The 26,125-nt window shown below is 40.8% G+C and overlaps 1 protein-coding gene across 7 annotated transcripts in view; it reads left to right on the forward strand.

Annotated features, from left to right (window-relative positions):
- The window catches only part of LOC117727109 (regulator of G-protein signaling 6-like), a 66,540-nt gene that overhangs the window by 3,535 nt on the left and 36,880 nt on the right, over positions 1–26,125 (forward strand). For 2 of the 7 annotated variants that reach the window (XM_034527166.1, XM_034527168.1), the window contains exon 2: positions 1,374–1,688. In XM_034527166.1, coding sequence (XP_034383057.1) covers positions 1,500–1,688 — 189 coding nt within the window. In that variant the 5' untranslated portion in view covers positions 1,374–1,499. Of the gene's footprint in view, positions 1–24; positions 638–1,370; positions 1,689–26,125 lie in introns of those variants that run through there. The other 5 variants (XM_034527165.1, XM_034527164.1, XM_034527167.1 and 2 more) reach the window with 4 other exon arrangements.

Consider the following 26,125-nt stretch of genomic DNA (forward strand, 5'->3'; position numbering starts at 1 on the left):
ATACATTCCTCAGAATATTCCTCAAATTAATTATCATAACTTTCTTTATGTATTAATTTAAAACATAACCTCTCTTATCTACATGTGCACATGAAGCAGCTAGCTCTAAAGCTCACGATTTAACATCAGAAAAAGAAAAGAAAAACACAAGTTCTGGCAATTCACTGTTTCCCTTTGTCGCTCGTCTTTGTGCTAAGCTAAGCTAACTGACGGCTGCCTGTGGTTCCCCGCCAGGTTAATTGCAGCAAAATACTTTGCCAAAGTTTTTTTTTTAAATTAATACAATATACACAGAATGTACTTTTATATTTGAGGGTTATACTTGCCTTCATGGTGACTTTCCAGATTGTTTGTGCCGTATTTTCTTATTTCTTATTATTTTATATTAGGTTTTCTTTGGCTTTTGTTAGATGTCTGGAATTTCCTGTGTATTTTTGTACTTGAGAACTACAACTGTGAACTGCATTTCCCATGAGCACCTGTACGGCCATGCACAGGTGTGGTCTATTTGATGTAATTAAATGCTCTGGGAATCCCATTTGTCAAATGTTTGCTGATGAAGGTCCAGCGGAGCATGCAGAGTTTTATGCCCTCTGCATTTCACCGCGTTGACCTTCTCGCGCCGCTGCTTTACATTGTGAGTATGTTGATCTTCTTTAAGGTGCCTGGAGAAATCTGCCTGGAAACACGAGAGCAGGCGTTCATGGGGTTGTATAAAGCCAGTAAGGAAACCAGCTGGAGAGAGAGAGAGAGAGAGAGAAAGAGAGACACTTCTCATTTTGTCTCGGCTCATCTGTCCTCGGGTGTCAATATTTTGATAGCTTTTAGTGAATCAGAAAGGAGTTATTGGATGCCAGGTGTGTGTTTGCTGCATGGGGCCATATGTTGTTATACAGGTGTTTCTGTTAAAGGTTATTCTGTAACGTTATATTGAAGTGAGATGGACACTTTTAATCAGAAGTGCATATCTACAGTTTTGCTTCTACACTTTTGGTGTATCTGAGATTTCCTTTTTTTTTCAATTGTATCATGTATAGTATTTATCATTTAAGTATAAGTTTAGAAAACATGATCATTTATTGTAAAAGTTCAGTTGAAAGGCAGTTGTTTTCAAGTCACTATCTATAATGGCAAATAAGCATGTAATCAACATGCAATTATATGCATCATTTCAACAACATCTTTTTTCCTGTTGCTTCAATCTCATGTGACCGCGAAGGAGGAATATCAGAGAAGAGATAACACAGAAAACTATGAGAATATATGATGTCCTTGTATTATCCATCCTGTGCCTGCTGACGGAAGACGGGAGGGATGGCAGACCAGTGGCGAGTTGTAATTCATCTCTCACTCTCTCTCTCTCCATCCAGCAGCTCCTAGACACTGAAGAGAGAGAGAGAGCCTTAAAGACGTAAAGAAGAAGGAAGAGAGGCCGACACGGATAAAGAAGAGAGGATAACTCGACGCAGGAGAAGGAGACTGAAAGGGAGACTGTAGTGATGGCTGAGGCACCTCATCAGCAGCAGCAGCCGCCGCCGCAGGAAGAGGAGCAACAGAGTGCTGATGAAGGCTCTGAGAAACCGAAGCAGAGTGTCCACAAAAAACTGACCCGACCTCTACTGTCCATGAGGTCCATGAGCATCGTGGACCCAGACGACAACTCCCCCAACATGATCGTCTACAGAAAGGTAAGCGTGAAATCCCAACGCCGTTTCTTATTTTGAAGTATTTTTTCTACAAACTTTAAAAAAACAGGAAAAACTAATACAGCTACAGTGTGTGTGTGTGTGTGTGTGTATATATATATATATATATATATATATATATATATATATATATATATATATATATATATATATATATATATATATATATATATATATATATATATATATATATATATATATATATGAATTAATATTAAATGTGATACATTTCTGTATAAATACTGTACCTAAAACGTCACTTTTGCACCGCCGATCTACAGTAGCCCGGAAGGGACAAACCAAACACTCACTCTAGAGAGCGCCTTTTTGAAGGCCACCGTAGTTCTCACACCCTCGTCCAACTCTGGTAACGTGAGCTGCAGAGTACCAAACCGTGGCACCGCCTGCTCCTAAAGCGGTGTGTCATTCTGGTAAGGATGTCCTCTGAGTGATGTGATCAGCGTTACTGACGTTTGGCCCTCAGCGCCTCATGTTGCCACAGTCTTGGCACTGCCATGTTCCTTCACAACGGCCTCACTGCATTTTGGAGCTGCCGGGTCAGATCTGATGGATTTAGAGCACAAAACAGGACGTGAGCCTCACTGTTGATGTTGTTGATGTCCTGGAGCAAACTGAGTTGAAATACGTGAGATAATGAACAATAGCAACGGTGCACAGGCCTCTCTACCTGAGCCGGCTCTGGACTCGGGCACAGAAAACATCTAGATTAATAACTACCTCTACACACACTTCAGGATTTGTGGCATCTTTTTTTTCTGTTTATTCGGCCATGATAAATTAGTGTTTAAAAATGCCACAAAGAAGTGTAGGACCTGGTATTCTGTTCCTATTTGTGTGTCTGACCCTAACCTCTAACCTCCTCCTGTGGGAAACAATATTTCATTGTATATCTTCAAGGATTATAAATCTTTCCTATGCAACCAAACTGGAGAAGATGTCCACATCTAGCAGGATTACACCTGAATGAGAATGAAGTACAGAAAATACACACATGGAATATTTGACAAGTATCAGATGAGTTTTTACTGGAGGCGAGCACAAAGTTTCATCAGTGTGATTAATCTTTGAGTGGAAAAAATACAAAAGGTTTAGCACTGTTCAACGCCATTGCTGTTTACTGTGAGCTAATGTCGACTAGACACTTATAATAGAGCCTTAAACACAGACTTTGCTGATGCTATAATTTGGTGTTACTTATTCCAAGAATGCATTTCCCATGAAATAATAAAAGATTCAGCCCGTGTGCATTAAAACAATACTTGGTCGTAAGATGACCTACTGACTCACAACATCTATTCTATTCTCTCATACTTTATTCAGTTTTCCTATGTTTTTATTTGTATTGTCTTATTCTATTCCTATTCCATTCTATGTTGTTTATCTGAGATGATGGGGAACTTGGCGTGAGTCGTACAGCTACACAGCAGAGATGCAAACAGTACATGTTTGTGTTTATCACACTCTTACCACCATTTTATATTGTTAATTGCATCCAACACACACAGAAAGTGATGTTACGGTGAGGAGAAAAGATTGGAGGGTGTTGGCCCACCTTTTCACCAGCATGTGTTCAAACCTGTCAGCCAGCATCTGCTCAGAAAGTGTGTGTGTGTGTGTGTGTGTGTGTGTGTGTGTGTGTGTGTGTGTGTGTGTGTGTGTGTGTGTGTGTGTGTGTGTGTGTGTGTGTGTGTGTGTGTGTGTGTGTGTGTGTGTGTGTGTGTGTGTGTGTGTGTGTGTGTGTGTGTGTGTGTGTGTGTGTGTGTGTGTGTGTGTGTGTGTGTGTGTGTGTGTGTGTGTGTGTGTGTGTGTGTGTGTGTGTGTGTGTGTGTGTGTGTGTGTGTGTGTGTGTGTGTGTGTGTGTGTGTGTGTGTGTGTGTGTGTGTGTGTGTGTGTGTGTGTGTGTGTGTGTGTGTGTGTGTGTGTGTGTGTGTGTGTGTGTGTGTGTGTGTGTGTGTGTGTGTGTGTGTGTGTGTGTGTGTGTGTGTGTGTGTGTGTGTGTGTGTGTGTGTGTGTGTGTGTGTGTGTGTGTGTGTGTGTGTGTGTGTGTGTGTGTGTGTGTGTGTGTGTGTGTGTGTGTGTGTCAGTCATTATCCTCTGGTCTCACCAGTCTGACAATAGTAGCTGTTGAACTGCAGGCCTGTTTACCGAGCAAGCTGTTTATACAGATGCCTGTTCCCATATTCCTCTGAGCTGCTGGAACGTGACCAGAGAGCTCAGCGGTTGGAAACTCAGTGAGACAGTTGTTGGATGCTTCCCTTTCATCAGAGGTTCAATGCTGCACAAACCTGAGGGCCTTAAAGGACATTCTCAGCAGAGTAGTTAGCATTTTGTGCCACAATATGTGTACACTAGTTTATAACGAAAGGCAGAATTTGTTGTACATTTTCACCATAAAGTCATATTTTCCGGTCTCTTTCAAAACAATCCAATATGTGCTTTAAAGAACCATCTTATCTGCCACCCTTGTGGTACATTTTAGGCAGCCAAAGTAGGGTAAACAAGAAACATAACAACGTTGTGGTCATGGTATAGAGTTAGGGAAAGATTGTGTTTTATGGTTAACAAACACCAGTCGGGTGTAAAATACAGCCGTCAAGTTTGAGAACTACATTTTTAAAAATAAATAAAAGTGTAGTTTGATTCATACATTCATGTTCTGGTCATTCTGTTGGTGAGCATTACATTCCACACTTCAACCATCAGTCTGAGGTCGGTGTCGCGTGTTGTCACTGTCCCAAACCCTCAGGCACTTTATTGATGCGTCGTTGTTTGGGAGAGTGCACCACCTGCTTCCTTCCTTCAAGGAATCGCCATCGGGCTAACATGTCCTCCAAAACGTTCTTGAGCACATTATACTTAATGTTAACCTTTTGATTTCAATGGCCTTTGCTTTAGTACCACCCACATGTTTGACCCCGTAATCAGTCAAACTTGAAGAGTAACCAAGTCTATGGTCTATCCCACTTTTATGTAGAAGCTGCCTTGAACAGCCTTGAAGGCTTCAGCAGATCGTAGCTTTTCCAAACAATTCGCAGGTGGATTAAAGTAATTGCACTTTTCTCAGTTTGAGACGGGTTGTATCGTATTATAGCAAATATAGGGATTTATATTTATTTGTCAATACAATTCAATCTATTATAATTTTTAAATGGTCACCTTCAAAATAAGAGAAATGTGATCAATATTACGTTATGTTGGTCTCAAACCCCTCCATGGAAATGAAATGAGCGAGAGTTAGTGTATTGCTCTCTCTCCGCATATTGTAGGACACATCAGATCTCTAAATGGAGAAAATATTGATCACAATCATTTATCCATTATGGCCACAGCTAATGGCTTACACACACTGTTTACAACAAGTAAATGGATTGGATCAATCAATCCATAAAGAATCCACCAGCTCTGGTTCTCCAGTACCATTTGGGTATATTCTTGAACATAAATGTTCACTTAAATATAAACTAAACAAACAAGAGACATTAGAACAAAAACAACTAAAGTCTGTGTTGTACCGACTATCAGAGGCGGACTAGATGTCGTGTGTCCTGAAGAGTGAGCTGTGAGTTTCTGTCTATAAACCAACGTCCATGCTTCAACGGGCCTAAAGCTTTTAGCAAACTGCAAAGTCTGTGAACAATATTCTTTTCTCACCAACCTTTTAAGGAGAAACGGAGCATAAGTACATTTGTTGTTGTTGGATACTCAATTTCCCATCGTGTGTGTGTGTGCCTGTGCGCGCGCATTTTATTTTGTTTTCATGTTGCAAATGCCCTGAATAAATGTCAAGAAACCTTCAAAGTAGTCCTGAGGGGGAAAGGGAAGCTCTATGCACATTTTCAGCTATATACTTTGTTCTTCTTCTTGTCAGCTGCACCATCCTTTGAAGTTTACCGAGTGACTTTCAAACCCTTTTAAAACAAAAGTAACTTCTGATGCGTTTAAAGAAACGCGAATTAGAATTTAAAGTACGAATGAGAAACCATACGTTGTGTATAGAGAGGATATTCCTTAAATGGTCTGTTCAACAATTCAGTGTGATTTTAATGTTACAATTTAGACATGATTTAATAATTGTATTTAGTGTTAACATGAGCTGCAGGCTACACGAGGTGATGTCTTATTTTATGCTTTTGAGCTTCTCATCCCATTTACGAGCCATACAATTCCAGTCATGTCTAGTCACTGCGATCTGGCGCATATTTATTAAGCAATTTCACGTGGCAAAGCTATTCATTGGTTAGCAAGAACATGAATCATAGCTTGCTGAACCCCCCCCCCTACACAGCTTTCTGCTGAACTCTGATGGCATCAGTATCCAAGCAGATACTGCGGTTCAAGATTGGTAATTTGATCACGTAGGAATATCTTTATTCATTTTTGGCATGAAACGGCTGAATAGATCTTCATTCTTGTACCTTGCTTCATTGCCTGCTGGAGATTATTCCACTTGCTTTAAAATGAAAACAGTCAATGACAGTTAAATCTGCTAAACACTGATGATATAATATTTAAAGCCCAGTGTGTGTGTGCATTACCGTACAAAAGGTACACATGTTTGATTATTGGTCATACAGTTTGTAAGACTCGGTGTGTGTGTGTGTGGGGGGGGGTTACCTACGCTGTTAAATTTCACTAATTTAGCGTTGGGATCGTTAGCTTGCTAATTTTTCCATGCTTTCGTGCTACAGTGGTTAACAGTAGCCAGAGAAAGTTGTCACTCATATGGCGACGTCGATGTGCTTTCCTGGGCTGTGATGAGTGTGTGTGTGTGTGTGTGTGTGTGTGGAGGAAGCAGTAAGTTGTTCACTCTGACTCATTTAGCGGCTGGCTGGTCAGCTACCCAGCTCGCCAATGTCGCCATGCTTTCACGCTACAGAAAATGAATCGAGCAGCTGGGTCTAAATGGTCCGACACCAACTCCAGCAGGAGACTACCGAGCTGCCCATCGCTCACCTAACTGGTCAACAGCGGCACGGAGGGAGGTGGAGGTGGCTAATTATTGCTTCATTTGTGTTCTGATAAACGACAAATTCTTCAAACTCAGTGTTAGCAAATGGGGCCACAGGTTCACAAGTCACCAAAACGGGAGAGGCGAATGCATTTTTAACCAATGAAATGATGCATACATGGTAGGCTTCCTGTGATTGGTTCGACTGGTGTTCATACCAGAAATGAACCAATGCATAGTCCGCGCCAAAGTCCGACATTCACACCCACCGAAAACAAACTCGGGTAAAGACTCCACAGTTTGGTTCAAGCTGACTTAACATGGCTGGTGTGATTGAGACAGTAGTTTTTTGTGTTACCACAAACACTAAAGTGTGTGTGTGTGTGTGTGTGTGTGTTGCTTGTCACTTAGTGAATGACTAAGCGTCTCGAATCGCAGAGCAGCCGCCTGCAGATATCTGAGGAAAGCTCATCAACAGAGCAGGTAGAGAGCAGCAGGCTAATCAAATCAAGGTGATGGAGAGACGCTAATTGGAGTTTAAATTACACATTTTAAGATGACAGGATAAACACGTTTTTTTATCTTGCTGTTTTTCCGCAGATCTTTGCTCTAAATTGTGTTCCTGAAATATGAACATACATATGTGTTGTCATTAGTGACTGCTTTAGAAACTGGTTTTAGGTGAACTTGTTGCAACAAATAATCTGAATAGTTTACAGTTTGTATTTAAATGTAAAAAAAAAAATATATATATCTCATATCATCATTTTAACATTGTGTTAATGTAAACCTCATTGTAATAATCTTATACATATGAGTACATGGATGACATTTCATTAAATTCTGCTTGTCCGCTGGTGTATTCACATACTGGTGAGACTCCAACGTCTGTTATGTTGACTGTTATAAACTCAAACGTGGCAGCAAGAGACATTATGGTAATTTGGACTTGAACATGGTGGTTCTCATAAAACACATTTTGTTTATAGAGTTTGAATCTCTTTGATGGAGAATATTAAAATGCATCACATTTTTTGTTTTTTCATAATTAAACCCCAGAGATGGAATTAACGGACCTTCATTAAAAGTAACGGATCAGGTAAGGATTGAGGGTCTGGCCAGTATTTACTGCATCATTTGGGGATGGCAGTGTAAAAGTGTCAGCAGTCCTTGGAGGGAGTAATGCCTGGGCCTTCAGAAATAATGACATCCTGAGTCCCCACTGAGTTCCTGTATCACTCGGTCCTAATCCAAACTAATCCTCCTCAGTGTACACTTACAGCTGCACTCATTCAATGTGGTGATACTGATTTTTAATGAGTAACTGGCAGAAAATGAAATGATATTTGCTGTTCTTACAGATCCAAGACCCAAAATGTTGTGTTTAATCCTTGGTAAAGTCAGACTTAAACCCATGTTACTTGGTCCTTCGTTGCTTTCCAGTGATTAAATATATGGATTAGAAAATAAGACTGAGGCTAAACATTAGATTACCAGTGGTGTTGGTGTTCAAAGCAAGCTGCTGAGTGCTGCTGTGTCAGTTTATGTCCAAATATCCCAAAAGGGAACATAAGCAACTTTACAACCAGATGCTCTTGAAAGAGTCTGATCTGAAGCAGTTTCAGAGTTCCTTGTAAGCTCTTTCACTTGTTTAGCCCCATCTGACAGCAAAGCGCCAGTTGGTTTCACAAGTCTATTGAGGCATCAATGTGTCGTGCTCTGGTTGTGTCAGACAGCAGGTGTCAGAGGAAGCCACCCGGCCATGCTTCTCTGTCAACACTTCCGATTTTCGCCTGTTTAAATGAATCTAAAGTGACTGTAACCAATCTGTAGGTGCGTTTGGGAATTTGCAAGCGTGTAAAACACACACACACACACACACACACACACACACACACACACACACACACACACACACACACACAGTGGATTTAGCCACATATTTGTGAATATTATCAGGAATTAAGAGAGGGGAGTGCATTTGTGTGATTGTGGTTCCTGTATGTGAGATGTATTCAAATTGCAGATGGTGACTCGTAGAAAATAATTTGCATGGGCAACAACACTCGATGAGTGAGCAGTTTTGTTTATCTGGGTTTTGTAGCACCACGATTTTGTTTGGGTTTTTCGCACAGTGGTCCTGTCCCGAGAGCAAACTGTTCCTAATTAATATCACAGATATGCATAGTATAATAGGGATTAACATTTGTTTTGTCAGGGAAACAATGACTCTAGTGTTTTCCTGTGTTGTAATCAGACGTCGTGCAACCTCCTTGTCAAATTTTGGCAGAAATTACAAAGGACTGCACATCAAAGGACTACAACTGCACAAAGACCATTTTAGCTCGACCATGTACACACGCACACAAACGCACACATCCTCCCCACATTCACACACAATTATGAGAACGGGGAGCGTGAGGAAGAGAAGCGGCAGAATTCTACAAAGTGGAGGTGAATATATTCAGAAAGGTGTTTAATATTTTGATAGCAGTTTGAGCTCAGCAGTGAATAAATACACCTGCAGCCATTATTGTGCTAATGCGCTGCTTCAGCCCAATGCAGTGACACCTGCTCTGTTTATTCGAAGCAGCCCACCAAGCAGACGGAGCTAAAATAATGAGGCAGCACACAGTGATTCTCTATCGTCCTCCAGCTGGGACGGGGTGGTCCTGACTACAGAGGTGCCCGAAATATTGTTTAAAATGAATTCTGAAGACTTTTACATGCAGCATCTGAACATTAAGTCATCTCCGCATTCCTTTTAAGGCATTGTTAAATTCAAAAAAATATCTAATCGGGATTTTTTTTATTTTTAATAAACTTCTTCCTGCCTTTTTTTTTTTTGCCTCAACTTCTCCAGAGGATTGCTCGACGACACACAGTTGTTAAAGCGATCATTCATCAGCCCGTCCATCCATCATGTTGAGGAGAGACTCGAGTAGATGAGTGTTCTTCAAATCTTTGTCAACCAGCAAAATACACAAATGAAAAATCCTCCCGAGCCAGACATTATATTCCCCATGAATAACATTACAATGGACAGCCAAAAGGGTCGCTCATGCTATCTGCCAGAGCACTACTGGTGTTCTCCCAGCATGCACCTCATCTTGACGGTCAAGACTCACAACAAATCTGTCTGCTGCAGGAATCTAGATGGATTGTGTTTCCAGCTGCTTCATAGCTCCTGGACAGGAGTCAGGAAGTGTAACCAGTCTTTGTTGTTTACAGTGATGTAGAAGGATAATGACACAATAATTGTGTAAAATGACACGTACTGCAGTTAATGTTTTTGTTTTTTCCTGCATTCTTTGTGTTGAGTAGCGTTGGGCCAGGCGTGTCGGCTGAGTGCTTGGCCTCCAGTAAAAGACAACTCGAATGAAGGGCTTATTGTCAACACACGGTTTAATTTTGGGGCCATAGAAACTTAAATATCGTTATTTTTAAGGGAAATCGTTGACCACCAAAATGACTATTTGTAAATCAATTACTCACCTGGTGTTACCTTGGAGAACACTTTGTTTTCCCACATGCCTCCACAGTGAACAAAGAATTAAGAAAAGTATTGATGAATTTGAAATAAATGGGTGCTGTGTTTAACAGCAAACGCATTATTAAAACATTAATTAATTTATAAACTGTTTTATGATTCTTCATTCGCCGTCCATGGTAACACGGGGTGACTCATTTTATATACAAATGGTCATTTTGTAAGTTCTGGGATCGACAGGAGCTGAGGTATAGCAGAGGTTGCAGCGCCATGTGGCAGGATATGACTAATGAATGTGAACTTTTGATAGGCACGCTCCCCATGTAGCCCAGGTCCATTAAAGAACGTGGATGGACACGCAGACGAGGGAAAAGGCAACGCACACTCTTAACTGATGGATGATACAGAAGTAGGACCACACATCGTCTCATTTTGCCCGAGCACTCTTCTCTTTAGTTTTAACATCCCGGGTAATGAATAGTGTTTGCTTCCTGACGTTCTTGCTCCATCCAGCTATCGTCTTCTGAGAGATGTGTTCATTTACTGACAAACGCGCATTTTCCATTTTTTTTCCCCATCAGTTTATTTCGGTAGGTTCATGACACTGGGACACCGCATGCATTAATCAAGGCTAAAGGTGGCATGAATAACAATCACTGGAAAACAATATCGACCTATCAAGAGCAGATCAGATTCCTGCAGCGTTACTCTTGATTTAATATTGTTACCCATTTGCATGAGTGGCCACATGCAGGATTCTATTACATTCATGAAGCATTGCAGCTTTTTCTTTTTCAGCACCATAGTTCTCATACAACGTAGACCTAACGGATTCATTTCAAACGTATTTTATTGTGTGCGCCATCAGGATGGATTTGGCAGGAAATATGCTGGGTTTCTTTGAAGCACAAAAGGAAATGTATTCATTGTGAGACCCTCGAGGGACTGTTATTGTGAGGTAATGTGCAAGTAGCCACATCCAGAGCTTGTGACAGGAAAACAAAACACTGTGGGGAAATAAGGAAGCTGTTTGTAATAAGAAAATCACTAGTGTGAGATCGAGGTCATCAGTCATCTCAACCACAATGCTATTTGTTACAGTTAAAGGGTACATTTCTTACATGTAGACCTCCTGTTGGCTCTTTTTTTTTTTTTCAGGTTCCACACAATCTTGTTTGTGACAGGAAACTTTGATCAATAACGGGTCATTTCAGAGAGAGGGGGTTTCTATGTGCTGTTCGAACAAATGCAATTGCACGTCCCTTCAGATGGTGAAAGCCTGATTTCAACGGTGGAATATCCTTCTATTATAGCTTTGGCAACCACTTCCTACGCTGCAAAGCAACCCAGAAAAGGAAGACCGATTGAAAAGTGTTTCAGAGATGGTGAGAAAATGCTGCAAATAGTTTTGCCTAGAATGTTGTCGCCAAACGTTCACGATTTGCAGTAGCTCATGCCGACGGTTCGCAGAAGGCTGTGGATCTGAAACGTTTTGCCAATATTGTAGCTCCTTGAATCGCAGAAGGCCTGGGTCGCCCCACAGGTTTGCAAAACAAAACACTGGACAGTAATTCTCATAGAATTGCGGTATCGGGATCACATTCACGACCGGCAAGATGTCTGAAGTGTGACTCATCTTCTTACAGGTGAGGTAACTATGAAACGTGTGCATATGCCTGTGCTGGTCTGGTGGGAGAGGTGAAAACTGCCTCCCCTAGGGTACCACTTAAATTACAATTTATGCTGATTTCTTTTTTGCCCAATGATGCCAAAAATAAACTACTCACCCCCACTTCACGCACTTCTAATTTGCTTTGCCAATTACTCAAAATGAAATTGCTCATATAGACGTCAGTGTATTATACAATACAGTGGGATACAATTGTATTGTCATCTTTAGTGTCTAAATCGACACATTGACATAATGCATAAAACATAGACCAGTGGAAAAAATACATTTGTTTACGTGTGTATGTGTGTTGATTGGCAAATGTTTCGACTTCAGAAAGTGTGACATCTTTTTATACTAGAGAGAAGGACATAGTTTAGCATACAGGCTCTGACCTTTTCTCACTTGTTTCACTGAAATGAAACAACTCTACACTGCATCCGTCTCTCACTGTGCAATTTTGTCTCAGTGTTGGCAGAGAATAATACCTTCAGGAAAGTGAGAAGTAGGCCAGACCGACCTCGGCTCCACTAGGAACAGAGCCAAGAGAAACTCAGCTGCTCAGTGCATGTGGAGTTATTGGGTTAAAACCATCTTAAAATTTGACCGATATAGATAAAGACGTCTGATGCATTGGTGCAGGGGCAATTTGTGAATTAGCTGTTACCTGATTAGGTTAGGCTAGTGAATGACGGGTTATTGGGGATATTTTCCGTCGCCATCTTGTTTTTGGAACCAAAAGTGACGAGTGGCTAAACACAGCTGAACGCTGGATAAAGCTTCTTTTAAAAATGTCACAATTAGCTTTTCAGATCAGGAGGTTGTTGTCTAGTGTAGTCACATTACAACCTAATATTCATTTTTGAATGGCAGTGCATGTAGAAGATGGGGAATTGGGTTGCAAAGTTTGACTCTCCTAACCTGTTACAATCAAGCAGCTGAGGTCCCTGTGACCTCGGAAAAAATTAATTATAAAGGAGGTTTATAAGAAGTTTTGTTTTGTGGTAAACCAGTCATACAATATTTAGAGTCTTAATGTTGGGAGCCCCTACATCAAAGCCTAATACTCCAATGTTGTATGCAACAAAGGAATTCTGGTTGACCACGCAAGTACTGCAACTTGTGAGTGACATTGCATTATTGGGCTTCCCTATCTGCCACTGAAGACTTTGCTGGGAAGACGTGGGGGATTCAACGTCCATGTCAGGCATGACGATCTCTTATTTCATACCATGTAATGCCATCTATGACGTGATGTTGATCCTTAGACGCACAGAGCACGTGTGTGTGTGTGTGTGCACATTTAATCATAGCAATGCAAAAGGGGAAAGATGATGTCGTAATGTACTTGTTACTCTTGTTTCATCACCTTTTGTACATCACACAAGTTGTGAAAGATGGCTATCCAGTTGGTTTTCTGCAATGCAAAAAGTCCACAATCTCTGAAATGAGTTCTCTGTTGGCCTGTTTGAGATACTGAAACAAATTGTATGTATGATTAAACATAAAAGAGAAGAACACGATTGATACTGTTGAAAATAAAGGCGAATATTGGCCTGAAACGGCATATTAATTATTCTCTCTGAGCTGCTGTGTATTTGAGCCAAGTGAAACAGTGCAGGTTAAGCTCTTACATATGCTGTACTATTTGTTTTCCCCCCTAACACACACACACACACGCTGTCAAAATCCTCTCTCCACAAGCTCTGGTTGATAAACACGTTGGCAGAGACTGAGGCCAACCCTCTCACTCGGCGAAGGTTATAATATGTTTAATGGCTTTCATTTGACCTTGTTCCCCTCAGCTGAATTGTGATGCTGACCTTCTAGCAGGAGCTCAAGTTGTGGTGAAATTGCGTGCCTTCCTTGAGGTTTTGTGATTGACACAGAGGGAACATTAGCTTTTCGGTTTGTATATAAAAGAGGAGACCCAAAGGAAGATGGGGAGGGGGGGGGGGGGAGAGAGAGAAACATCCCACTATGTATGGGAGGCTTAATTTAAAAAGCATTTTTCAAGCCTCGTCCAACAGTCTACATTTAATTTAACTGGATTCACACCTGACAATGTTCACATAAAAAAAATAAAAAAAAAACGCATTCAAATCAAATGTCATTTCTTCGTCAGAGACGTCACATACGATAATGTGTTATCTTAACAGTCCGTTTGAGATAACGATGTTCCAATCAGAGCTGTCGCACGTTTGCCTGCGTCCATGGTGAAGGGTAATTCCATTATTGTCTCAGTTCAGTGATGCGGAAAAGGGATTCTTTCAGGATAAAACATTATTCTGAAAAATCAATTCCACAAGAAAAGCAACAACTTCCTCGAAATTGAAATCAACAATGTATGTAGAAAATATAATTTTCTTAGTAAAAGCCCATCTTTAACCAGACAATCATGGTGTCACGGCGTGTGGTGCTAACCACTTGATAAACCACTTTTAAACACCTGTCAACATTTGTGGTGATATACTTAAAGGTGCAGTGTTCGGGCAGCATCTAGCTGTGAGGCTGCAGAATGCAACCAACTGAACCGTCTCCCGTGTGACGAGCGCGCAGGAGAACGGCGGGTGTGAAAGGTGCTCTCCAGAGCACTTTTTGGTTACTCAGTTCTGGGCTACTGCAGCAACATGGCGGTGCAACATAGTGGACTCGGACGCAGTCTTTTGCGAGAAGGTCCAGGGGTTTTGGACACATGCATCCACCCAGACCTTCCCCCTGAGCAGAGTTTGTGATGCTCTTTATACTACGTCCTGGCTTACGATTATGTGTATAGCAAAATAATTGATGATGTGTGATATATACAAATTATCGTGCATTACTTTTTGTTGCTAAAGCTACGAACAGTATATGAAAACAGTGTTATGGTGACACACTCCATATAAGGGAGGTCCGGTGAACAGATGGGTCAAACAACATTGGTATTAAACCATGACCACTCCCCAACCAAAGTCTTTATGATTACTGTAACCAAAACTGATCTTTTCCTAAATCTAACTGGCATTGTCGCATCATAAAACGGTTATTTAGAATAGTTTTTGGAAGGCACTGGCAAATTATATAGTTCTGCCAATAGTGGCGTCGGAGCAGAAGAAGCTTCTGTGTGTCATCCTGTAGAGGGTGTAAACAACTTGTTTTGTTGTTGAAGAACTTGTTGGTCTCTTGATTCGTCTAGAACTCAACTAGATGAGCAGGCTGTGTTTTTGGTTTGGTGCACTTGTTGTTTATCTGATCAGAAATGGTATAACATTGGAGAGGGAACAGGGTTCGTCCTTCACATGGTTTTTATTGGCTTGAATTTGCTCTGTTGATTTATACACTGGAGTAAGAATGGAAACACTGTCTCCTGAGGGACGCATGCATAAAGACGCATGCACTTTCACACTGTTATCCAGATTACCTCTAAGATTTTAAAGTAATAATACACACACTTACTCATGCACCTTCAATCTAGTTTAGTGCTGGTTCCTGATCATAGTTTGAGTCTTATTCAACATCTGCCAAGACCTCTAATTTATTGTGAACAGAAGCCGACACGACCTACACCTAAACTAATTTGTGAATAAAATAAGGATTTATGCTAAACTCAAATGAGCAATGAAGTGATTTTACACCTCTTTTGTGGTGCAACGTTAAATATGTTGTAGCTTTAAGGTTACTTCAGAGCAAAGTGTGTAATGATTAGCCGGTTTGGGTAAATTAATGACACTAACTCGGTCTTTTCTAACACAACTGAATTCAAAGCAGCCCTAAAAAAAGAACAGAAGAGAGACTTGTCTTGTGTTTTTCTAATTTTACTTATTTAAGAATAACAAATTCGAGGCTTATAAGGAGCTGGTGAGTGAGGCTACTAACCTCCAAAATCCTCGTGTGTGTGTGTGTATATACTACAAACATGGACATCTCAGTGCAGGAAAACTTTAAACGGTCGATTTTCATTTGTCATATTACTGTATTTAGTGATTTTAACGTTCATGTGAACTCTCCTCTCCTCCATCTCCTCCTGACATTGCTCCAGTATCTCTTCAAGCCGCCACACATCAGCTTCAGGCTGTGTCGTGCAGGGACATAGTGGGTTAGAAGCGAGGCTGGATCTAATTCGTTTATCTTATTTCGGAGGATGTCCTCTCGATGGCTTGCCAGCTGTTTAGCCACATTTCAGTTCCAGATGAGAGCTGATGATTTTAAATGGAATATTTGGCCAGAAGGGCAGTCTTTGGGGATATCTTTCAATAAATGTGATAACTGCTTCATAAATCCAGACATAATTCTGTAATGGCTTACACTGGGTCTTTTTACAGGGTAGTGGTGGAGAGAGTTTATTTATTAGTTCAATTACATATTTTTCTTTTCATGTTTCAGGCAGCAAATCATTAAACCGCATGTGTAGTTTGTTTTTTAAAATGATGCTATGAGGATGCATCCCACTGAATCTAGTAACTGCTGCAGTGGGACAACTTCTCTGTCAGTAAGTGCATTTCTATTCAGTTTGTTTTGCATTTTCTATTTGCAAATGAATAAAAAGTGTAAATGTCAGAAGTCTGATAGAAAACCAAACAAGAGATGGATTAGTGAAAAGTTGGAAGATAACTAAAATAGAAATGCCATCAAATGCAACAGTCTTGTGCAAATTAATCAGCTCTGTTTCCACCTTTTTTTTCCACCTTTTTTTTTTTAAACATCATTAATAACTAAAAACTAATGTTTTACATTTTATTTCTCTTTTTTTTCTTTTCTATTTGTAATTTAGCTAATAGAATTACAGTTTTACAGTGACACTTAATTATAGGCTACTTTGGTGCAAAATATGTTATGATAAAGCTTTTTGCAACATTGTAAATCACATCTTGACAGCAACACAATGGGGCATTTTGTCAGCGAAATAATATGGGTATAAAAAGAGCATTATAAAAAATGTAGACCGCTAAAAGTGCAGCTGCTGGATTAAAGCTGCATTTGAACTATACTTTGTTCAGGCTGGAAAGGCTGTCTGGATCCAGTCCAAACCGTCCTGCCTTAACGGACCAATAGGTTTACAGAGAAGACGAGACACTGCAAAATATTAAAGGAAACCATCTGGATAGCTCGCTCTGCTCCCAATAATTAAAAGATATCACGGATGACAGGGACAGAGAGCATTGGGGTGCAACTTGACAGAAAAACAATAAAAAGAATAGACACAATATACCTCTCCCACCTGCGGATGTGGGGTTGCTGTAGCAACCTCAGCACCCCTCCTTCCTATGACGTGTAGAATCTCCTAATAGGACCAGCTGCGCTTTACATGCATGATGCATCAGTGAAAACTTTCCTCGATTACTTTTCACTCAATGCATAGGATGCAGCAACTGTTATCAGCGTCATTGTTATATCTCTGTTACTTGAGTTTTTGGAGGTTGAAGGGTGATTTAATGGGGGCCGAGACCGTCATGTTCCTCAAATCAATACATTAAACGGTCGTATTTATATAATATATTGTTTTCCACTGTTTGAGGTTTAACGGCAGCGCTTTTAAACACATAATGTTGTTGTGCCGTCTTTTTCTGTTGTTTTTAGTTTTTTCCAATTTTCTCGAAATTCTGTCAAAATCTATGCTAGTTGTTTGGGAACTTGGCTAACGATTAGAATGGAGAACAAAAGAAAGAGATTGGCGGGACAAAAGAATGAGAGAAATGAAAAGTTTGTGTGACGCTATTTGTCATAGTCGGCTAATGGCCATCACATGGACGCCGTGATGTCAGCAATGCCACGGTGCACGAATAGCAGAAGGGAAGAAGGAGCCTTTGAGAATAGCTGAGCAACGGCGGAGTTGGATGATGACTCAAAGACTGGGATCTAGATAAATCTGTCAGGGTAGGTAGACGACCGCTATTTTCCCCACATGGCGTTCTCGTTAATGCCAAAAAGAGAAGATGAAGGAGGTGTTTACACAATCCAGATAAGTAAAGATTTTATAGATCTTTGCCTCCTCCATCAATTGAGCCCATTAAGACGACGACATGGAGCTATCCATCAAGGAAAAGGTTTCCTGCTCCGTCAGGCTGATCTGTTATGGAGTGAAGCATGTTCACTTGTATGAACCCAGTCTCTCTTGATGTATCTCGCCATTTAAATGTTTATGTTTTCTTACAGCTCCATCACTCTCTCTCTTTCCCATACAAATCATACACACACACACACACAGAGATGACTCTACAGTTTCCTTAACTCACCTCCTGTGTAATCTTTTCTTTATCTTCTTTCCCTCTAAGCCTTCAAGCAAACTGCTGTTTTGTAGTGAATCTGCAAATTTGCTGCCTCTTTCCAAAAACATCCTCCTAATCTTTGCATTGTTACTGTCGCTGGAGACGCATTGCCCATGTATTCATTATTTGTGGAAGTTCCTGCTTAAAGGCAAACACTTGTAAAACGATCATAAGAAGCCTTTGGGAAGATAAACGAGAGAACCTGCTCTTTCTCCCAAATCAAAACCTTTCAGTGTTTTTCCACTGCAGAGCCTTTCCTCCTGTCTTCAGTGGCTTGGTTGATTAAACGCTTCACTTTTTAGTCTTCTCCTTGAGAAACCCACAACCACAATCATGCACATGAAGGGATAAATCCGGCTGCAGCTGGGTAGCGATGACTGAATGAGGATTTATTTGCAAAGAAATACGAGAGGCTTACTTGGATTTGAAGGATGCCAGAGATCCAGATCTTCTACTCTTCAAAGTTTTGAGCGCCTCACTCTCTGAGATGCATTGGTCCATGAGTGTGGCTTGTGCCAAGTAGGTGTTTTAATAATTCATACGGTTGAGGTTCAGATGGTTAGACCAACGGACAGAGCTCACTGAAAGCGAGTGATCAATATCCATCAGGGTTCAGCTGTAATCAAGAGTGTTGGATGGAGAAGGCTGGCAACAACATAAAGACCACTGATGGATGCAATCAGCGGGACGTGATTAGTGGAGACGCTTTGGCTTTCTCAAGGTTGGCAGCGGAGCACAGTGCAAAATAAAGTGTGGCTTAGGTTTACATCACAAAGGAATTCTAGGTAGCATGAAAGCACAATGCCATTTCTTTTTATTCCCTTTTTTGTTATTTATAAACCTGGAAGCTTCATCCCTCGGCAGATATCCCGCCTTGCAATTGACCAATACTAAGTCTCGCCAGGTGGCAACTTCCAGCTCTGAAAAGTGAAGCCATTGCGTAAGTGTCTTCAACTTGCATTCTTTCAAATGGCCAGCAGGAGGCGACAAAAGAAGTCCGATTGTATGGCTGTCTATGAGACATATACCCTATTTCTCATTTCTCATGGCCCTAATCCAGGATGGCTACGGCAAAAAGTGGGACTCCAGAAACCAATAGGTGACGTGACAAATGCTACGTCCACAGACTATGGTCCCGCCCCCCTCAGTTACTGTTACTAGGTTGGATAAGCTTGACAATATCATCGCTTTTTAAAAACCTGGTTTTGTTCCAAGAAACCCTTCCAGAGTTTGTTGTCGTGGTTACAGTAATAGCCACTTAGGGAATAATATTTACTGGGGACCCCGATCTTCTTTCCTGGCAGTGGTGGTGAACAGCCACACGAAAGCGCAACCAGAGTAAACATCTCTGAAAGCAGTCCATCGTGGTTAAAGGGGTGGACCATTAAAGTGTGATTTGGCCCTTTTTTTTTTAAAATACAATTTTTACTATACATTAAGTTCCAGGTTTGCTAATGGTGGCGTTCGACACCTCAGTAGACCCTAGATGCTAGATCTTCTCATCTAGCTGAGATAAGTTTGTGGACATTGCTTCAGTTGCTCATTATGAGTGTACCCTCTAAGGTAAGATGTGAGTGTATGTGAGGCTGACTAAGCCAAACACTTTGAGCCTCTGGGTTCGTTGGGAGTATTGAAGTGTTCACTCAGCTAGAGTTTCACTCGTTAGCGTTCAGGATTACACCACTAGTTGCCACTGTGCTGGCACCAAAGCACAAAAACAAGTCTTAATGTTAAATAATGAATTATTTATGGGCACATGAAGTCCTTGGAGCCAGACTTCTTCCATGAAACATGATGTTTATTAACTGGAGAGGAGGGTCAGTAGGTTAGTACTGAAATGCAAGTTAAAGCTTCCCTCCCAAAACTATATATATATATATATATATATATATATATATATATATATATATATATATATATATATTAATAACGTATTTCTTTAGGATGGGAAGTTGCTCTAGGTTGGGGGAAGCTGGCTACAGTCTATCTTAACATTATATTATGTGCCTGGAACTGAAATTGTAAATTTCATTCGGTGGATGTGTTCTCTTCAAAATCCTTCAAACCTTTTAGCTGAACAGGAGTTTCTTATCATCTAGTCCGTGAGCACATGGGACTGCTGCTTTTTTGGAATATTCTCCATGATATTTTTGGGAAAAGTGCAGTAGTCTCATTTGTCCAAAGACTAAATATATAAGAAAATGGCCATATCTCAAAAACTACAAGTGTCTTTAGTGTCTATGAACTCCATAAGTTGAAGATTAAAGATATGCGCACGAATACAGTGTACAAATAAATCCTCTGGAAAAGTTGACAGTATTATAAAGCTATAGTTTCACTGCTCTTTCCAATATTTAAGTGCGTTTCTTTTTTTAAGTAGTTAGGGGTTTGGTACTTTGGAATTGTTTATTCTGAAAAAGCTCTTTACTGCACTTTGCTCTTCATTAACATTTCTTATCGTCCACCAACTCACGGTAAACCACAACAAACATCCTATAGTTTATTCTCCCACCACCTTATTATCCATAGGAAGAGTTGCCCTCATTACATTCAATCCCATCATCGCTCCTCCCGTGATGAATTTATCATGAGTCATTAACTAAGAGAAAACATTGCAGACATGGCTTTGTGCTGCTTCTCAAAACCCTGCAAGGCATGACAGGATTCGTGGTAAGCAGACTTCATCTGGGGAATTAGCTCCAGAGAATCAATGGGGAATAAAGGGTGAATCCATTCAGCTTTTCAACGCAATTGACACATGCTCTTGATTAAATAAGTAATCGTCTTAGATTGTTACACCTTACAACATCCCTTGCATGTGGGAAAAGGTTGCAGGCTTGTGAAGTGCATACGTAGTGGTTTGTTATGGAAGTGTAACTTTTAAAACGCCTGCTATTGGGGCAACGATGGACTTGTCATTTTCTTTCATCCGCGGCCTGAACTGTCTAGCTATAACCATTTCCCTGTTACCCACCCCAATTGCATCCGCCATCCTGCTCTGAGCCCCATGGGTCACCGCGAGAGAAAGATTGTATAGACATCCTAATAAGAAGGTCTGTTTCATTGTAACCAATAAAATCAGGGAACCACAAGCTCATGCCCACCCACCCCACCTCGTTTTAAAAAGCTCATTTCAAAGCCCCCTCCCTTGTCAGTCATTCCTCTGCCTCGCAGAGAGGCTGTTTCACAAGTCGAGAAGAAATGCAGCTCGTCAGCGAGGCGGGGAGGCACGCCGGAGGGAGTCGAAATGCGAAGTGCAGGCCAGGTGAATAGATTGGGCGCAGATGAGACATTTTACTCTGCAGAAGATGGGGGTTGATTCGATAAATGTTGCCATTTAGGCAACGTAATGGTAACCACCTTTTAAAGAGCAGAGAGGTAGCTGTTTTAGAGATAATGTATCCTTATCTATCAAACTGATTTAACATTAACATAATGATCTACCTCTAACTTCAAACCCATCCTAAATACATCAAAATAATTATAGAAAAGGGAAAACTGCAAAAAAGAAATGTGACTCAGTGGATGTAGGAGACTCAGACTGTATTGTATTCAAACACATTTTCCTTATCTATTCTTCCCTCAACTAGCAACTTAAAGATGCCACATACTTAATGTTTTTGGTATCTGGTGATACACAACAGAACAATCTGCCCTGGGTTATCTGGCTCCAGGCAGGCAGGGGCAGACCAAATATAGTGGAAAATGGCAGTAATTAATAATCTATAATTATCAATTCAATATATAATTAATAATCTTTGACAATATCCGATAATTAGCTTTAATTGCATGAGGTGGAAATGCACTTATGTTACATTTAGTGGCTTGAAGAGAGCTCCAGAGAGCTGTTAAAATAAGCGCAGCTCTTACTCCTACATACATTAGATGTTATGCTGTGGGATGGATATACACACATTAGTCACGGTGAACTCGCAGGTATGAAAGGAGGACGGAGCAAGAATGCATGGGGCTCTAGAACTCTCATATCGGGGATATTTCAGTATCAATTTGTACAAAACGAATTTGGGTCTGAGATAACTTGTGAATTTCCCTCAAGACTTAAACACTTTTTATTTTATGGGGTGGAAAGCTCTTTGGAAGTTTGAAATAAAACCGGGACAAACAGTGGTTGATGGTCACTGCAGGACCATGATGATGATGATGATGATGATGATGATAATGATGTTTACTTGCTGGTTGCCTGCTGTAGGGTTTTACACTTTCACTGCCACCTAACCTTGCTTAAGTGCCATTGACCTCAAGCAATTAACCTTAAGCTGCTGCTGCAGGGGCTACGCATTGGAGGAAATCTGAAATTGGCGCATTCCATTACTTTTTTTCGATGACAACATTAATCAAGGTTTTTGTTCAAAGCAAATGCATAAAGGCATTAAGTCTGATGGTTATTGGCACAGCAGGCTGGGTTTGTGAAACAATATATTCAGTTCATACATTCCGAAGTCTAGTCATTATTTTTATAGAGGCTTCACAGATGGCTTTCCTTTCAAAGCAAAGCAATTATGTCAGATTGTGGCTGTGCTGGAAACGATGAGAAGGCTGTTATGTGTGTCACCGGGCCATTAAGGGCAATCAATCGAGACTGAAGACCTCTGGCTGCGGCCGGCCCAGTGTGAAGCAGCAGAGATCAGTCAATGATGAAACAGGTGGCAGTTCAATGGGAGGCTTAATTAAAGTACACATAGATAAGGTTTTCATTGCCCCATAATGACCATCTTTTTTCTGGCAGGGCTTTGATGAGGTGAAGAAAATTCCCAACAGCAAGTCACCGACGGTGATAGAGATCATATTTCATCTCTGGGAGCTGAAAAGCCAAATGCCACTAAATCTACTGGTCACACTGGTCCTTGTTGAAGAAACCTAAACACAACTTTATTCCACTTTTGCTTCACCCTGCAATCTTAAAGTAGCAATCTCATATACTCGTCTTTTTTAAGTGGGATTAACAATATTATTTTATCTTCTAAACATTTATATTCAGAAGCTTCTTCTGACGCAGTAAGTACAATGGTCTGTCATTGTTGTTTTTGGGTGGTATCTCTGCCTTGTGGGCTCACTTTCAAGTCTACAGTGAACTGACAAGCTGGTAAGGAAAATTTTGCATGAACACACAGGTGCAAAGATTGATATTAAGAAACCCATTCTACAAATATTGCATTCTACAATGTTTCAGGCTAATACAACTATCCATCTCCTACACTGTACAACTTTTTGCAAGTTAAGTTTATTTGTATAGCAAGGGAATTCAGCAAGTGCTCTACATAAAACATTAAAGGCACCAAGACAAGTGCAAAGGACACACTTTATAAAAGATAATGTACAAATTTAAATGAGATAAAAATGTGAAATATAATACATGAGATGCACCGCATAAGATGGAAAATAAAACTCTCCGAATGAGAATAAGTATACAGTGCATCCGGAAAGTATTCACAGGGCTTCACTTTTTCCACATTTTGTTATGTTACAGCCTTATTCCAAAATGGATTAAATTCATTATTTTCCTCAACATTCTACACACAACAACCCATAATGACAAAGTGAAAACTGTTTTTTGCAAATTTATTCAAAATAAAGAATGAAAACATAACATGTACATAAGTATTCACAGCCTTTGCTCAATACTTTGTTGAAGCACCTTTGGCAGCAATTACAGCCTCAACTCTTCTTGGGTATGATTCCACAAGCTTGGCACACCTATTTCTGGGCAGCTTCTCCCATTCTTCTTTGCAGAACCTCTCAAGTTCCATCAGGTTGGATGGGGAGCGTCGGTGCACAGCCATTTTCAGATCTCTCCAGAGATGTTCAATGGGGTTCAAGTCAGGGCTCTGGCTGGGCCACTCCAGGACATTCACAGAGTTGTCCCGAAGCCACTCCTTTGTTATCTTGGCTGTGTGCTTCAGGTCGTTGTCCTGTTGGAAGATGACCCGTCGCCCCAGTCTGAGGTCCAGAGTGCTCTGGAGCATGTTTTCATCCAGGATGTCTCTGTACATTGCTGCATTCATCTTTCCCTCAATCCTGACTAGTCTCCCAGTTCCTCCTGCTGAAAAACATCCCCACAGCATGATGCTGCCACCACCATTCTTCACTGTAGGGATGGTATTGGCCAGGTGAGGAGCAGTGCCTGGTTTCCTTCAGACATGACGCTTGGCATTCAGGCCAAAGAGTTCAATCTTTGTTTCATCAGACCAGAGAATTTTGTTTCTCATGGTCTGAGAGTCCTTCAGGTGCCTTTTTGCAAACTCCAGGCGAGCTGTCATGTGCTTTTTACTGAGGAGTGGCTTCCGTCTGGCCACTCTACCAAACAGGCCTGATTTGTGGAGTGCTGCAGAGATGGTTGTCCTTCTGGAAGGTTCTCCTCTCTTCATAGAACAACACTGGAGCTCTGTCAGAGTGACCATCGGGTTCCTGGTCACCTCCCTGACTAAGGCCCTTCTCCCCCGATCGCTCAGTCTGGCTGGGCGTCCAACTCTAGGAAGAGTCCTGGTGGTTCCAAACTTCTTCCATTTCCAGATGATGGAGGCCACTGTGCTCATTGGGACTTTCAATGCTGCAGACATTTTTCTGTACCCTTCGCCAGATCTGTGCCTCAATACAATTCTGTCTCGGAGGTCTACAGATAATTCCTTGGACTTCATGGCTTGGTTTATGCTCTGATATGCACTGTCAACTGTGGTACCTTATATAGACAGGTGTGTGTGCCTTTCTAAATCATGTCCAATCAACTGAATTTAGCACAAGTGGACTCCAATCAAGTTGTAGAAACATCTCAAGATGATCAGTGGAAACAGGATGTACCTGAGCTAAATGTTGAGTGTCATGGCAAAGGCTGTGAATACTTATGTACATGTTGTGTTTTCGTTCTTTATTTTTAATAGATTTGCTAAAATTTGCAAAAAACAGTTTTCACTTTGTCATTATGGGTTGTTGTGTGTAGAATGTTGAGGACAATAATTAATTTAATCCATTTTGGAATAAGGCTGTAACATAACAAAATGTGGAAAAAGTGAAGCGCTGTGAATACTTTCCGGGTGCACTGTATTAAAATTGGTCTACTTTGTTCTTTTTGAACTTCATTGAGTATTTCGCTTTGTAGAAAAATGACTGAGCAGCAAGTTTCACTGGATTGAGACTATTATTTTAAAAATAATAGAGCACCTTTTAAAGTATGTGTGTATGTATGTATGTGTGTGTGTATATATATATATATATATATATATATATATATATATATATATATATATATATATATATATATATATATATATTGGTGTAGTGGCTAGCACTGTCGCCTCACAGCAAGAGGGCCGCGGGTTCAATTCCCGGTCGGAGCGGTCCTTCTGTGTGGAGTTTGCATGTTCTCCCCGTGGCAGTGTGGGTTCTCTCCGGGCTCTCCGGCTTCCTCCCACAGTCCAAAGACATGCTGCAGGTTAATTGATCTCTAAATTGCCCATAGGTGTCAATGTGAGAGTGAATGGTTGTATGTCCCTACATGTGCCCTCGATGGACTGGCGGCCTGTCCAGGGTGTCCCCTGCCTTCGCCCTATGTCAGCTGGGATAGGCTCCAGCGCCCCCGCGACCCTAATGAGGATAAGCGGTATTGAAAATGGATGGATGGATGGATATATATATATATATTTTGACAGACAACGACAATTTTGCATACACTTCCCCGTTGGTGCATTTCATCTCAATCTAGTCGCTGCCTGGTGAGATGGAGTGGCCCCAGCTAATTTATTTTATTTTTCTTCACAGAGAAGCCATCTGTAATTGGCAGGTTGAGATTTTGACAAGGAAACAAAAAGGCAAAAATTCCCCAACTGCCGTCACACAAAGAAAGTGGTTTTGATGAACTCAATTTGACTTTAATCTGCATCCTCACACATGTGATTTCTCCAATCCTAAATGAAAGAGGAAAGGGAGGTCACTCATTTGAACCCGGTTCACAGCAAAGTGTTAGATGTTTAAAATGTTAGCAAGTCATTGGTTTATATAATTGGAGATGGTTACATTGATGTGCAGTAATCC

Source organism: Cyclopterus lumpus, chromosome 24 (genome assembly GCF_009769545.1).
Source record: "Cyclopterus lumpus isolate fCycLum1 chromosome 24, fCycLum1.pri, whole genome shotgun sequence".
NCBI lineage: Eukaryota > Metazoa > Chordata > Actinopteri > Perciformes > Cyclopteridae > Cyclopterus > Cyclopterus lumpus.